This window comes from Humulus lupulus, chromosome 6 (assembly GCF_963169125.1).
Source record: "Humulus lupulus chromosome 6, drHumLupu1.1, whole genome shotgun sequence".
NCBI lineage: Eukaryota > Viridiplantae > Streptophyta > Magnoliopsida > Rosales > Cannabaceae > Humulus > Humulus lupulus.
The window spans coordinates 160,500,314-160,515,131 of NC_084798.1; the positions used below are offsets into that span (position 1 = coordinate 160,500,314).

Sequence of the window (14,818 nt, forward strand, 5' to 3'; positions counted from 1 at the left end):
AAGTGAGACTTATTAGACCTTTCAGCAAGAGAGATGTTAAAAAGGCTATGTTTAGTATCCATTCCTCTAAAAGTCCTGGTTTGGACGGTTTTGGTTCAAGTTTCTTCAAGGGTCTTTGGGGTGTCATTGGTGATGAAATATCTTATGCTATCTTAGGCTTCTTCAAGGATGGTTTCTTACCTTATTCCTTGAATGAATCGGTGATCTCTCTCATCCCTAAGGTAGCTGACCCTAAATCGGCTATTGACTACAGGCCTATTGCGTGTTGTAATACACTTTATAAGTGTATTTCAAAGCTGCTTTGCTCTAGGATTGCGGAGGTGCTCCCTTTTCTAGTTCATAGCAACCAAGGGGCCTTCATCAAGAATAGGAACCTTGCTCATAATATCATGATTTTTCAGGACCTTCTAAAAGGGTATACTAGGAAGAATATTTCAGCCCGCTGCATTATGAAGATTGATCTTAGTAAAGCCTATGATACCGTTGACTGGAGTTTTGTGGAGAAGTTGCTTCAGAGTTTATGTTTCCCATCTAGATTCATAAATTGGGTCATGATTTGTCTTAAAGGTACGAGTTACAACCTCCTTATGAATGGAAGGCTTCAGGGTTCGTTCAAAGGGGAAAAAGGGCTTCGTCAAGGTGACCCTATTTCGCCTTTGTTATTTGTGCTTATTATGGAATACCTTACTAGACTTTTGGCTCTCAATGCTAGTAGAAAAGGCTTCGGGTTCCACCCTTTGTGCAAGCAGCTTCACTTAACTAACTTGTGCTTTGCAGATGATTTAATCATTTTTTGCAAAGGTAACTTCAGCTCGGTGAGTTTGATTCATGATGCATTTCAGCGTTTCTGTGATTCTACTGGTCTTTTAGCAAACAAAGCCAAATCGAGTATCTTTTTTGGAGGTGTTAAAGATGATACTAAACTCAAGATTATTGAGCTATTGCAAATGGATGTTGGTACTTTTCCTCTGAAGTACTTAGGTGTGCATCTCAGGCCTACGAAATGGAAAGCTGCTGATTGTGGGGTGATTTTGGACAAACTTCACAAGAATCTCAACTGCTGGTCGAGTTGGAACCTTTCCTTTGCAGGGCGGGCTCAACTTATTCATTCAGTGTTGCTTGGTATTCGGAACTTCTGGATGAGCATATTCATCTTGCCTTCCAAAATAACTGTTGCTATTGACAAATGTTGTCGTGATTTCCTTTGGGGTTCGAGAGGGAACAGGAGTAAGTTTCATCTCCCGTCTTGGGAGAAGGTGTGTCTTCCGAAATTGTTGGGTGGCATTGGCTTTCGTGAAGGAAAGAAGTGGAATGTTGCTGTGATGGCTAAATACATTTGGGCCTCTTCGAAAAAGCTAGATTGTCTGTGGGTTAAATGGATAAATTCCATCTATCTGAAAAATCATTCTATATGGAGTGTCCCTGTTAAGCAGGATATGAGTTGGTACTTCAAGAAGCTGCTCAAAGTTAGACAGTCTATTGATATTCATTCTTTGCAGCTGGCTGAAAAGGGAGGGAAATTCAGAGTTAAGAAGTTTTATTTGTCCTTGCTATCTGCTCAAAGAGCTTTATATGCTGAGACGGTTTGGAACAAATTTATTGTGGCCAAGCATAGATTTATATATTGGCAATTTTTTAACTCCCAGTTACTGACCAGAGATCATCTTAGCCGATTTATCTCCATCAGTTCCTCTCTTTGCCCAGTTTGTGACTTGGTGTTAGAATCACATAGTCATCTATTTTTGGACTGTCTTTTTGCCCGTAGACTGTTTGGGGATATTAGTAGTTGGCTTGGGATCGTTAGGTGGCCGTCTTCTCAGATGGAGCTCCAGGAGTGGTGCCTTTCTGCTACAAGAGATTTGCAGCACCAGATTATCAATGCTGTTTATGCAGCGTCCTTATACTTCATTTGGAAAAACAGAAACAATTCCATCTTTGAATTAGCTTGTTATAACATTAGCAGTGTTAGCTCTCAAATTAGAAATGTTGTTAAATGTAGACTTTCGGGTTTGGGTCTTCTTAGAGCTAGTAAAATGGACAGTTACTTGATTAATATTGTAGAGGGCTGGTAGCTGTTTTGCTGTGAGTTCAGTGGCTGTTTGTGAGCTACTGTGCTCTCTAGCTCAGCAGTTTGTTTTTGTACTGCTTTGTATTTGTTGGTATTGAATAAAGTTTTCTTCTTTGTTAAAAAAAATAAATAAATCAGAGACCAAATGAAGTAATTCTGTGTAAATTTCAGATGTGAGAAAATAGATCTGGGTGGTTAATTCCCCTCTGTTTCGTTCCAGTTGTTACAGCAATGGCTCAGCAATTATATCACAGTTAACAGATTTCATAAATGCCCAGCAAGTTTTTCCCAAAACTTACACTCTATTATCTATAACCCCCTCAACACATTCCTGCATTAAATCAGGCTATAAACAATCCATCAAGCACCAAATCTTCAGTTATACAAGGCAGCAAAATATTCCTATTCCACTACTCAACATTACCTAAAACTAGGTAGTTCTTGCATCAATTGAATGGGTTCAGCTGGATATCCCTTTTCCAAGTTATATCCAGCTCAATAAATGCTAAATATGGCCAGTAATTAACATTCAATTAACATTCCAGCACATTCAATTGAACAGTGATATCAAAGCCTTAACCATGCATTCAAAATATTAATTCATACAAAGGGTTCATAACCACCCAAATCCTCAAAAGCTTAGTTCATAACTGAAATTATAAAAACATAACTAGAACTTAGAAGTTCCATAGAGTATGAGCAGAAAAACTAGATAGGAAATTAATACAAAATGAGAGGTGAAGATTAGAGAGAAAGATGAGTGATGAGCTCAAGTCCCCCTTTAGAGCGTCTGTCTTCTTCTCCTCTGTTTGGTACTTTTTCTTCTATTTTTTTTTTCTTTCTTCTCTATGTACTTCTCTCTAGAAAAATATCCAGAATACTTCAATGATAATGGTTGTCCTTCAATATTTCGGCTGGCCTCCTTTTAGGGTACTTGGTTTACCCTAATTAGCAAGTCAAAGTCAATCTTGCTCCCTCCCTTTGCCACACCATCCAGTTGACTCATTGTACAACATTCTCGCCACCTAGGCGTCACTTATTCTTCATTAAGTCCAGCTGGAATTTGTCACGTTTCTTCACTGGTCCCTGTCGATTGTTACGTTGTGGTTGCTACAGCATTGATAGAACAGCAACATGCTATTTTCAGATTTGTTCCCCTTCTTGATCCAAAGTTCCCGATCACCTATTCCAGCCTCCTTTCCTGTTTAACACATACACTAAACTACATAAATCACTCAAAAATATGACAATGCAAACACAAGGTCCCTAGCTACATAGACACACTAAATTATACACAATTACACGAAATACAAACACATTACTCTTTTGTTTGGTTTGAAAATTAAGTTTAAAGATATAAAAATAACTCTAAATCTTAGAGTTATCAACACCCCAAACTTAGCCTATTGCTCGTCCTCGAGTAATGATGGCACAAAAATAAACACAATAAACAAAATAAAATACACAACTTAACAGATGAGAGATCCAAAAGATTCAAAATGGCCCAGTGAACATGATGCTCTCAGAAAAATGGAATTAAGTGGAATAGAGAAATGTTTCTGCCTTAACCGTATATGCTGCCCTTTCAAATTTAGCTCACTGGATATCACTAATATCTCCTCAAAGTCACCTAATCAATAGTGTATACAATTGCATCCCACCTAACCTTGAATTTCTCTACAATTACCCTTAGAGTTTTCATTCATTATAACTCCATAAGTTGGATTAGTGCACTCCTCTCCACTAATGTAGTCTAAACTTATCCCCTTGATCAATAGCACTTTACTAAGCTTGTAATGTAAGGCTTGGGCTAGGGTATGGTAAAGGATGTCTTTTAACTAGCTTTAAACCTAACCACCTCACTTGTCAAAAACCGAGCTTCTTCCTCATGATTTATCTCTCTTGATTCACTTCCCTATAATTATTTCTACTCACAAGGACATGTTATTGTACTGTAATTCTCTTGCTATTGCTTCTTCTGATCTCTTTTTTTTTTGTTTTTTTTTTCTTTTCTGATATTTCATTTACTACCATTATATATATATATTTTGTTTTTTTTTAGAACTACACAGATTCACAACAAAAAGAGAAAACTATATGATAAATAGCAAGAGAATATGCTTGATAATATATAATGATATGCCTTGTGAGCTAATTCCCCACCCCAAACTTACAACTCAACATTGTCCCCAATGTGGCTAAAATGGTAATCATGAATTAGCTCGCCACAAGCTACACTCACCACACTCACCACACTCACCCCAAACTTAGTGCAAAGAATCGGTTCTTGACAAGTGAGAGCAATTAAGTTGGGACATGCATGGAAAGTGTATTAAAGGGGTAATGGGTATGCAAGATCGGGTTGAACAACAACAATAGGCTTATCGGCTCAAAAATTGGGTGACTAAGGGAAAATATTCGTATAAGGAAGGCTAGAAAGGCTCAAACGTCCAAAGATGGCCTAAATCATGTCTTAGGGATAAGTCTAGCTAGGATTTCGCCTCAAGGAAATGCACTAACCAATTCTAGATGCTAATAGCATATACTCAGCAATCATTGGAAAAAATTCAAAGTATGGTGGGAAAACAACATTATACACTATTGAAAAGAGACTAAAGAGAAACATCCATAATATCCAGCAATTAAACAGGCAGAAGCAACATATAAAGCCAGGCAGTTACATGAATGGAGCGAATGGAAAAATATCATCATCGAGCAGAACACTAGGCCATAGGAATATATTTTCAAATCTCTCAACGACACACTCAAACAAACAAACAATAATAGAACCACATAGAAACAGAAAACGAAAAACATAGTCTAAAACATAACATAAAAAAAAAACTAACAACAATAACAGAAAACAGAACAGGAATTAAAATAGTTAACAAGACAAGGAAACCCCTTTCACTCGGAGTCCTCGTTAGGAGCATCCGGATTAGGCGCTGATTGCGCAGTCCAAGGATCAAGAATCTGCTGCGGGAATGGTGGGAATTGGGGAACAACTCTCGGAGTTAACTTCTTGAAGGTGCGCTCCATGATGCCATCGCGCTGCTGCTCATACTGCCAGAAGGATTGCAAACGGCCACACATCTCCTCTTGTCGGTGATGCATTTGTTGCTGCATCACTTCGAACTGAGTAAACCGCTCCAAAAGGGCATCATTAACTGGGGCAGAAGCAGATGCCGAGGAGAAGGCATGGGCTCGGGTGGCCTTGGCAGCTCGGGATGGGCCAAAACTGACAGGCGCCTTAGCATGCAGCAATCCCTCCTCAGGCCACACAGGAACTCCAGCATTGCGGCAAAGGGCAGTGATGGTGGCAGGCAAGAACAACTTTCCCTTGCCTCGGTGGGCACAATCAAAGATCTCGTGGGCCAATATGGTCCCAACATCAACAGGTAGTCCTCGCTGCAAGCAGAAGAGCATGTACGCACGATCGCGACTCACGGTGGAATCATGCGAGGTGGGGCAAAGAGTGGTCTGGAAAAACGACTACAGACACTTAAGGTCATGCTCCAATTCTGTCCTCCGAAAACGCAAGTTGTCATGGTCATCCACATCCCAGGTAGAGTCGGCCTGAGCTATTGATTCCATAATATCGGCTAGTGCTTCCTCTGTCACCTGCCCTTTGCTTGGGGTAAAAGAGCACTCAAATGATTCCAGCTCAAACAAATGATTAATTGCTTCAGCATTGAAGGGCACCTCAACTTCTCGCACAAGGACTTCGGTGGGCCATTCATGAGAGAGAAAGTTCGCATAGAACTCTCGGACAAGCTCAATGACTGCTGGCTCGGGTTGCACCACGAAGTTCTCCCAATGCCGATCACGTATCGTGGTACTCAACCACTCGGGCAACTCATCCAGTCCAGCTTTATCAGCCACCAAACCCCGCTCCATGTACAAATCTCAATTGACCACTGTATTGTTGTATTTAGCCTCTGCCGTTGGACAATAGAATTTCTTCACCTCATGGAAGGGCTTCTTCTTCACTTTATGTGCCACTTTCTTGGTTCTTGGCATGGTTGAAATCTGGAGTGCAAATTTCTGGATGACAGCAAGAAGAGAAACCAAAAATATACCCGAATAGAGAAACCAAAAACCCCCAACAAGAGCAACAACAACCACAAATGTATATCTGAAGAAAGGACTAGTACCCCAAATGGTTGCACTGAGCCGAGAGTGCCTTGGCGGAGAGAAGCGGCGCTCGACTAGGATACACGGAGCAGGGGTGCTGGAGAGAGATGGCTCTCGGCTGACCAAATTTGAGGCAGGGACTGCCGGATGCACTTAGGGAGACACACGAAGGGGTCGTGGCTCAGTCGGTTGTGCTGGGTCGCTGCGTGATGGCAGGGAAGTGGCTCGGCCGTGGGTTTGCTGGAGGTGGAGAGGCGGTGTGGGGCGGTTTGGGCGAGGCTAGGTGAAATGGAGAAGGCTCAAAATGGTACGGCGGTGACTGGCGGCTCAACGAGGGTGGGTCGCGAGTGTCGGCTGAGGGAGTTCTGTGGTTTCAGGGGCTTGGGTCGACGAAGGGTCTGAAGAGTGTGGTGAGGGTGTACGATATATATATAATTAAATTTAGAGACATATATATATCATAAACGGAATATACTAAAATATATATAAGAAAAGGAAAAGATATATATATATAAATATATAATAAAAGAAAAAGTAAAATAAAAATACAGTAAATATATAATATATATATAACCAAAATAATAAATTTCTCTCTGTTTTGTTTTTTTTTATATGACAAAAGGGATTTTTGTTTTTAGCTATAAAGAGATATATATATATATATAAAGTACACCATTAATGTGATGAGAGGTTGACTTTTGAGAGCGAGGGCTCAGGGTAATTCAGCTGAGGTAAGGATCGAGACTGGGAAGAAGCTAATAAGCTTGGGGGTAGGTATATCTATTTCAGCTTTTGTCCTTTTCTTCATAAAAGGCCTCCAAATTGATCAGAAGAAAACTGCTCCCAGTTGATATAGCAATGTTATAGCATAACATTCTTCCCCTGCGACCCTGCTAAATGCTGAAGCAATGATATAGCAATCCACCATTCTAGAAAAATAACGCCTCTGCCCAGATTTCTATTCTCAGACTATTCCCAGCTTCACCAACTCCTGGCTGACCTGTTTCTTTATGCTCTCCTTTTTCTTTTTTCTTTTTTTTTAAGGGGTAATACACCCCAAACTTAGTTACATACATTATTTATTTACAACTGTCTCTTTCACTCATGGGTTGCCTAAGTGTGACACAAGAAATGCATGGCAACCCATAGTCTTTCTCCTTCAAGCATCCTTCAGACTGACAGAGGTCTTTTCTCTGTCAACCTCCCCACCCAAATAACGTTTCAGCCGCTGTCCGTTAACCGTGAATTCTCTTCCCGATTTTTCATCTTTCACCAGAACAGCTCCAAATGGATACACTTCCATCACAGTAAATGGTCCAGACCAACAGGACTTAAGCTTTCCAGGAAATAGCTTCAACCTGGAGTTAAATAGTAACACTTGCTGATTTTTCTCAAATACTCTTTCCTTGATCCTGCTGTCATGCCATTTCTTCGTCTTTTCTTTGTACAACTTTGCATTTTCGTAAGCAAACAACCGCATCTCGTCCAGTTCATTCAGCTGCAGCTTTCTTGCTTCTCCAGCAACTACAAGATCCAAATTTAACTTCTTCAACGCCCAAAATGCCTTATCTTCTAATTCTATAGGAAGATGACACGCCTTCCCATAAACTAGGCGATAAGGAGACATGCCTAAAGGAGTTTTAAAAGCTGTACAGTAAGCCCAGAGTGCATCATCTAATCGTTGGGACCAATCCTTCCTGCTGGGATGCACCATTTTTTCAAGAATTCCCTTAATTTCTATGTTCGAAATCTCCGCTTGCCCGTTAGTCTGTGGGTGATATGCAGTGGCTATTTTATGCTTTACACTGTACTTAGCTAATAAGGCAGCCAAGACTTTGTTGACAAAGTGCGTCCCCTCATCACTGATTAGTGCTCTTGGCGTCCCAAATCGTGTAAAAACATTTTTATGCAGAAATTTCATTACCACTTTGGCATCATTCGTTGGACTAGCTACTGCCTCCACCCATTTCGATACATAGTCCATAGCCACTAAAATGTAGAGGTTCCCAAAAGATTGAGGGAAAGGACCCATAAAGTCAATGCCCCATACGTCAAACAATTCCACCTCCAAAATGCAATTAAGAGGCATTTCATTCCTGGCTGAGATGTTATCCACTCGCTGGCAGCGGTCACAACGTTGAACAAAATCGTGAGCATCCTTAAAGATAGAAGGCCAATAGTACCCTGACTGAAATACTTTGGCAGCGGTGCGTTGCCCACCAAAATGACTGCCATAAGGAGCTGAATGGCAGTGTTCTAGGATGCTGGAAACTTCATTTGCTGAGACACATCTTCTCATTATATGGTCTGGGCATTGCTTATACAGGTACGACTCATCCCAGAAATAAAATCTGGCATCATGTAAGAATCTTTTTAGCTGCTGTTTGTTGAAATCTGGTGGATGTACGCCCCCAACTAAAAAGTTTACAATGTCTGCATACCATGGTACCTGCTCTTGTTCCACAACTAGTAATTGTTCATCAGGAAAGGAGTCTTGAATCTGCAATTCTGCCTCTGATTTGCTGCTGTTATTATGAGTTTCCAGCCTTGATAAATGGTCCGCTACTTGATTTTCAGTGCCTTTCCTATCTCAGATTTCTAAATCGAATTCTTGCAGCAATAGAACCCAACGTATAAGCCTCGGTTTAGAATCCTTTTTGGCTATCAAATACTTGATAGCAGAGTGGTCCATGTACACAATAACCTTAGTCCCCACAAGATAGGATCGAAATTTTTCAAAGGAAAAAATCACGGCTAGTAGCTCTTTTTCAGTTGTAGTGTAATTAATCTGGGCGTCCACCAATGTTTTGCTTGCATAGTAAATAGAATGAAAATTTTTGTTCTTCCGCTGCCCAAGAACAACTCCAATCGCGAAGTCACTGGCGTCACACATAAGTTCAAAAGGTAATGACCAGTCGGGTGCTGTGATCACTGGTGCTGTAACAAGGGCTGACTTCAATCTCAAAAATGCCTCTTGACATTCATCAGTAAACTCAAAAGGCCTATTTTGCTCCAGCAAGCTGCATAAGGGTTTGGACACCTTTGAAAAATCCTTTATAAAACGCCTGTAAAAGCCAGCATGGCCGAGGAAACTTCTAATTCCTTTTACTGTGGTAGGGGCTGGTAGTTTCTCAATAACTTCCAGTTTAGCTTTGTCAACCTCTATCCCCTTGCTAGACACTTTATGCCCCAATACAATGCCCTCTTGCACCATGAAATGGCATTTTTCCCAGTTCAACACTAGATGGGTTTCTTCGCACCTCTTTAAGACCTTTTCTAAGTTCTCCAAGCAAACTTCAAAAGAATCCCCATAGATAGAGAAATCGTCCTTGAATATCTCCAAGATACTCTCAGCCATATCCGAGAAAATAGCCATCATGCACCGCTGAAATGTGGCTGGTGCATTACATAACCCAAAGGGCATCCTCCTAAAAGCGAATGTGCCGTATGGGCAGGTGAAAGTAGTCTTCTCTTGGTCTTCAGGCGCGATAGATATCTGATTATACCCAGAATACCCGTCAAGAAAAAAAAGAACTCCTTACCCGCCAAGCGGTCCAACATTTGGTCGATGAAGGGCAAAGGGAAATGGTCCTTTCTAGTGGCTTTGTTCAGTTTTCTATAATCCATACAAACCCACCACCCAGTAACTGTGTGAGTAGGAATAAGTTCGTTGCTGTCATTTGTAACTACTGTAACACCCCCCTTCTTCGGAACACATTGGACAGGACTAACCCAAGTGCTATCGGAAATCGGATAGATTATCCCATAATCAAGCCACTTAATGACCTCTTTTCTAACCATGTCCTTCATCACTGGATTCAACCTCCTTTGCTGCTCCACAGAGTGAGTACAATCAGCTTCCAACAAGATCTTGTGCATACACAATGTTGGACTAATCCCTTGAATATCAGCCATTGTCCATCCAATTGCCCTTTTATGCTGCTTCAGTAATCTCAGCAATGGCTCCTCAGCAACAGACTCCAGACAGCTTGAAATTATTACAGGCAAAGTATCATTGTCCCCAAGTACACATACTTGGGGACAATGGCTAGGCAGTGGCTTTAACTCCAGTTGGGGTGGCTCTTCAACAGATGGTTTAGGTGGCTGGAAGTGCTTTTCTGGCAGATTTAGAGCTTCAAAGACTTTATTGAGTTTCTTTACTGGTTGATAAGAATCCACCCATGTAATAATCTGCTCTTCCTCACTACTATAATCCTCCTCATCTACAAAAATCTGGGTACCCATAGCAGCTTTTTCCACACTTCTACTGATTCTTTCAGCCACTAAAGTGTCAATAACATCAACTCTAGAGCATTCTTCAACTTCATCCGGAAACTTCATGGCTTTGAATACACTAAAAGTGACTTGTTGGTCATTCACCCGCATAGTAAGTTCTCCGTTCTGTACATCAATGAGATACGCCCTGTAGCAAGAAAGGGCCGACCCAATATTATAGGCACTTCTCTATCCGCTTCATAGTCTAGAATGATGAAGTCAGCCGGAAAGATAAACTTATCAACTTGGACTAGAACATCCTCGATTTTTCCCTCAGGATGAGCCATGGATCTATCGGTAAGCTGTAATGTAACAGTCGTGGGTCGCGCTTCACCAATACCCAACTTTTTAAAGATTGACATGGGCATAAGGTTAATGCTAGCGCCCAAATCGCATAATGATCTTCCAACATCTCTACCTCCAATAGAACACGGAATCGTGAAACTGCCAGGATCTTTTAACTTAGGAGGGTTATTGCTTTTCAACATCGCGCTACATCCTTCTGTGAGAGCTACAGTCTCAAACTCCCCCAATCGCCTTTTCTTTGTCAAAATATCCTTTAAGAACTTGACATAATTCGGCATTTGCTCCAATGCTTCGACCAAGGGGATATTAATATGCAGCTGATTCAGTACATCTAAAAACTTTTTGAACTGACCATTCTGTTGTTGTTTGCGAAATCGATGCGGAAATGGAAGGGGCGGTTTAGGACCAGAATTTACTGGAGCAGTTTGCTGACCCTTTGCTGTAGCAACTGGGCCAGTTTCAGCAATTTCCTGGGCAGTTTTGTTACTTGTTTCTCCTTCGCTTTGGATTGAAGTGGGCTCTCCACTACCCTGTATTTCTTCAGAATTTCCCAGATTTTTACCATTCCTCAGCTGAATAGCTTTACAGTGTTCTTTCCCATCTCTCCTTGGGTTTTCTGTATCACTAGGCAAAGATCCTTGCGGCCTAGTTTTCATTTCATTGGCTAGCTGGCCGAGCTGCATCTCAAGATTACGAAGAGAAGCTGCTTGGCTTTGTATTACTGCATCGTTCTTAGCCATATACTCCCTCATTAGATTCTCCAAAGAGTTCGGCTGGGAGTGTTGGACAGGTTGTGAAAGTCTTTGTTGTTGTGAAAAACCGGGTGGGTAAGCTTGCTTTCCTGGTGCTGGTGTGTTGCTGGAACTTGCTCCTTGACCCCCCCAAGACAGATTCGGATGCTGCCTCCAAGCTGGGTTATACGAATTTGAGTATGGGCCACTGTTTCGGTTAAATTCTGGTTTCCCACATAACAAACTGCTAATGGGTTAGAAGGGCAATTGTCAAAAGTATGCCCGTCCCCACAATACACACATGATACTTCTGCACTCTGAATGGCAGCAGCTGGCTGTACATTTCCTCCAATACTCATGTTCTTTAAAATGTTGGTCATTAAGGCCATTTGAGCGGTTAGAGCATCTACTTCAAGAACACCCACTACTTTTCGGCTTGTAGGAGCTCTAGTATTTGACCATTGGTAGTTGTTACTTGCAATCCTTTCCAAAATCTCAAATGCTTCGTTGTAAGACTTGGAAAGAATGGCTCCATTGGCTTAAGCGTCCAAAACCATTCGAGAGGCTGCATTGAGACCATTGTAGAATGTCTCCATTTGTATACAATGTGGGATACCGTGGTGTGGACATTTTCTTAAAAGCTCTTTGAATCTCTCCCACGCGTCACTAGTGGACTCATCTTCCAGCTGCTGAAACGACATGATTTCACTTCTAAACTTTGCATTTCTGGTGGGAGGGAAGTACTTTCTTAGAAATTTCTCAGCCAAGTCATTCCAATTTGTAACCGAATCGGGAGGAAGGGTGTTGAGCCATGATCTAGCTCGGTCCCTTAAAGAGAACAGAAATAGCTTCAGCCTCAATGCTTCTTCACTCACTCCTTGTAGCTTGAAAGAATCGCTCACCTCCAAAAATGAACGAAGATGGAGATGACGATCTTCCGTTGGCATCCCACTAAATTGCCCCACGGTTTGGAGCATTTGAAACATCACTGGCTTGAGCTCGAATTGAGTTGCTTGTATTTCTGGCCTCACAATGCCTGGATTTAGCTCATTAAACATGGGGGCAGCGTATTCTCGTATTGCTCTGGCTCTGTCATCCGCCAAAACAATGGGATTAGTAACTTGCTGGCCATCCCCCTCTTCATCAACATGCTCAGCCATAGTGCCTTGGCTGTTAGCCTTTTGAGCCTTCCTCCTTTTTCTGAAAGTATGTTCGATCTCAGGGTCAATAGGAGCAAGTTCGCTGTCCCCTTGCTGGTTCATACACTGTAGGTACCTGAGATTGCACAACCCGAACCAACAAGGTTAAAAACAACCAAAATAAATTGTCAAATAGTTGATAAAACATAATTTAATTTTAAAGTCCCCGGCAACGGCGCCAAAAACTTGTTGTGAATTTTCTAACGATTAAAATATGCGCAAGTATACACAGTCGACAACAAGTAATACAGTGATACAGTATCAAAGTTCATCTCCACAGGGACTTTTAAACTAAATAAATGCAATATCAACTAATAACAATTTACAATTCAGTAACCAAATCAAGAGAGAGATTGAGTGATTAATTCTGGAATTAATTGTAAATAAGTAAATTTAATTAAGCTAAAAATCAGAGACCAAATGAAGTAATTCTGTGTAAATTTCAGATGTGAGAAAATAGATCTGGGTGGTTAATTCCCCTCTGTTTTGTTCCAGTTGTTATAGCAATGGCTCAGCAATTATATCACAGTTAACAGATTTCATAAATGCCCAGCAAGTTTTTCCCAAAACTTACACTCTATTATCTATAACCCCCTCAACACATTCCTGCATTAAATCAGGCTATAAAGAATCCATCAAGCACCAAATCTTCAGTTATACAAGGCAGCAAAATATTCCTATTCCACTACTCAACATTACCTAAAACTAGGTAGTTCTTGCATCAATTGAATGGGTTCAGCTGGATATCCCTTTTCCAAGTTATATCCAGCTCAATAAATGCTAAATATGGCCAGTAATTAACATTCAATTAACATTCTAGCACATTCAATTGAATAGTGATATCAAAGCCTTAACCATGCATTCAAAATATTAATTCATACAAAGGGTTCATAACCACCCAAATCCTCAAAAGCTTAGTTCATAACTGAAATTATAAAAACATAACTAGAACTTAGAAGTTCCATAGAGTATGAGCAGAAAAACTAGATAGGAAATTAATACAAAATGAGAGGTGAAGATTAGAGAGAAAGATGAGTGATGAGCTCAAGTCCCCCTTTAGAGCGTCTGCCTTCTTCTCCTCTGTTTGGTACTTTTTCTTCTATTTTTTTTTTCTTTCTTCTCTCTGTACTTCTCTCTAGAAAAATATCCAGAATACTTCAATGATAATGGTTGTCCTTCAATATTTCGGCTGGCCTCCTTTTAGGGTACTTGGTTTACCCTAATTAGCAAGTCAAAGTCAATCTTGCTCCCTCCCTTTGCCACACCATCCAGCTGACTCATTATACAACATTCTCGCCACCTAGGCGTCACTTATTCTTCATTAAGTCCAGTTGGAATTTGTCACGTTTCTTCACTGGTCCCTGTCGATTGCTACGTTGTGGTTGCTACAGCATTGATAGAACAGCAACATGCTATTTTCAGATTTGTTCCCCTTCTTGATCCAAAGTTCCCGATCACCTATTCCAGCCTCCTTTCTTGTTTAACACATACACTAAACTACATAAATCACTCAAAAATATGACAATGCAAACACAAGGTCCCTAGCTACACAGACACACTAAATTATACACAATTACACGAAATACAAACACATTACTCTTTTGTTTGGTTTGAAAATTAAGTTTAAAGATATACAAATAACTCTAAATCTTAGAGTTATCAAGTATACCAAGACCTGTCTCACCTGCCAGCAAGACAAAGTGGAGAGACACAAAACGCCAGGGTTGTTGGAACCTTTGTTAGTCCCAAGCCAACCATGGGAGAGTGTGTCGCTTGACTTCATTACTAGTTTATCGAAGACAGGAGACTTGAGTGCGATCTTAGTGATCGTGGACAGATTTTCAAAGTATGCAACCTTCATACCGGTGTCGAAATATTGCTCGGAAGAAGAGACAGCGAGACTTTTCTTCAAGTATGTGGTTAAGTATTGGGGAGTACCCCAAAATATAGTTAGTGACCGTGATGGAAGATTCACAGGGACCTTTTGGTCAGAGTTATTCAACCTTTTGGGGTCACAACTAAATATTTCCTCGAGCTACCATCCTCAGACAGACTGAAAGATTCAATGGGATGCTAGAAGAGTACTTGCGGCATTTTGTCAGTGC

General features: G+C 40.9%; 1 protein-coding gene and 1 non-coding gene across 2 annotated transcripts; one reads left to right on the top strand and one right to left on the bottom strand.

The window, feature by feature from the left end:
* Nucleotides 1-10,578: 10,578 nt before the first annotated feature.
* LOC133785616 (uncharacterized) lies at nt 10,579-11,523 on the bottom strand. Its single transcript, XM_062224834.1, has one exon. The coding sequence runs from the start codon at nt 11,521-11,523 to the stop codon at nt 10,579-10,581; it is 945 nt and encodes a 314-aa protein (XP_062080818.1).
* A 603-nt stretch (nt 11,524-12,126) lies between these two features.
* Nucleotides 12,127-12,233, top strand: LOC133787580 (small nucleolar RNA R71). Its single transcript, XR_009872593.1, has one exon. It is a non-coding gene; the product is annotated as a small nucleolar RNA R71 (small nucleolar RNA).
* The last annotated feature ends 2,585 nt before the right edge of the window (nt 12,234-14,818 follow it).

Excerpts from the sequence above, each read along its gene's own strand:
- LOC133785616 (XM_062224834.1), bottom strand. The coding sequence starts at position 11,523 with ATGGCTAAGAACGATGCAGTAATACAAAGCCAAGCAGCTTCTCTTCGT.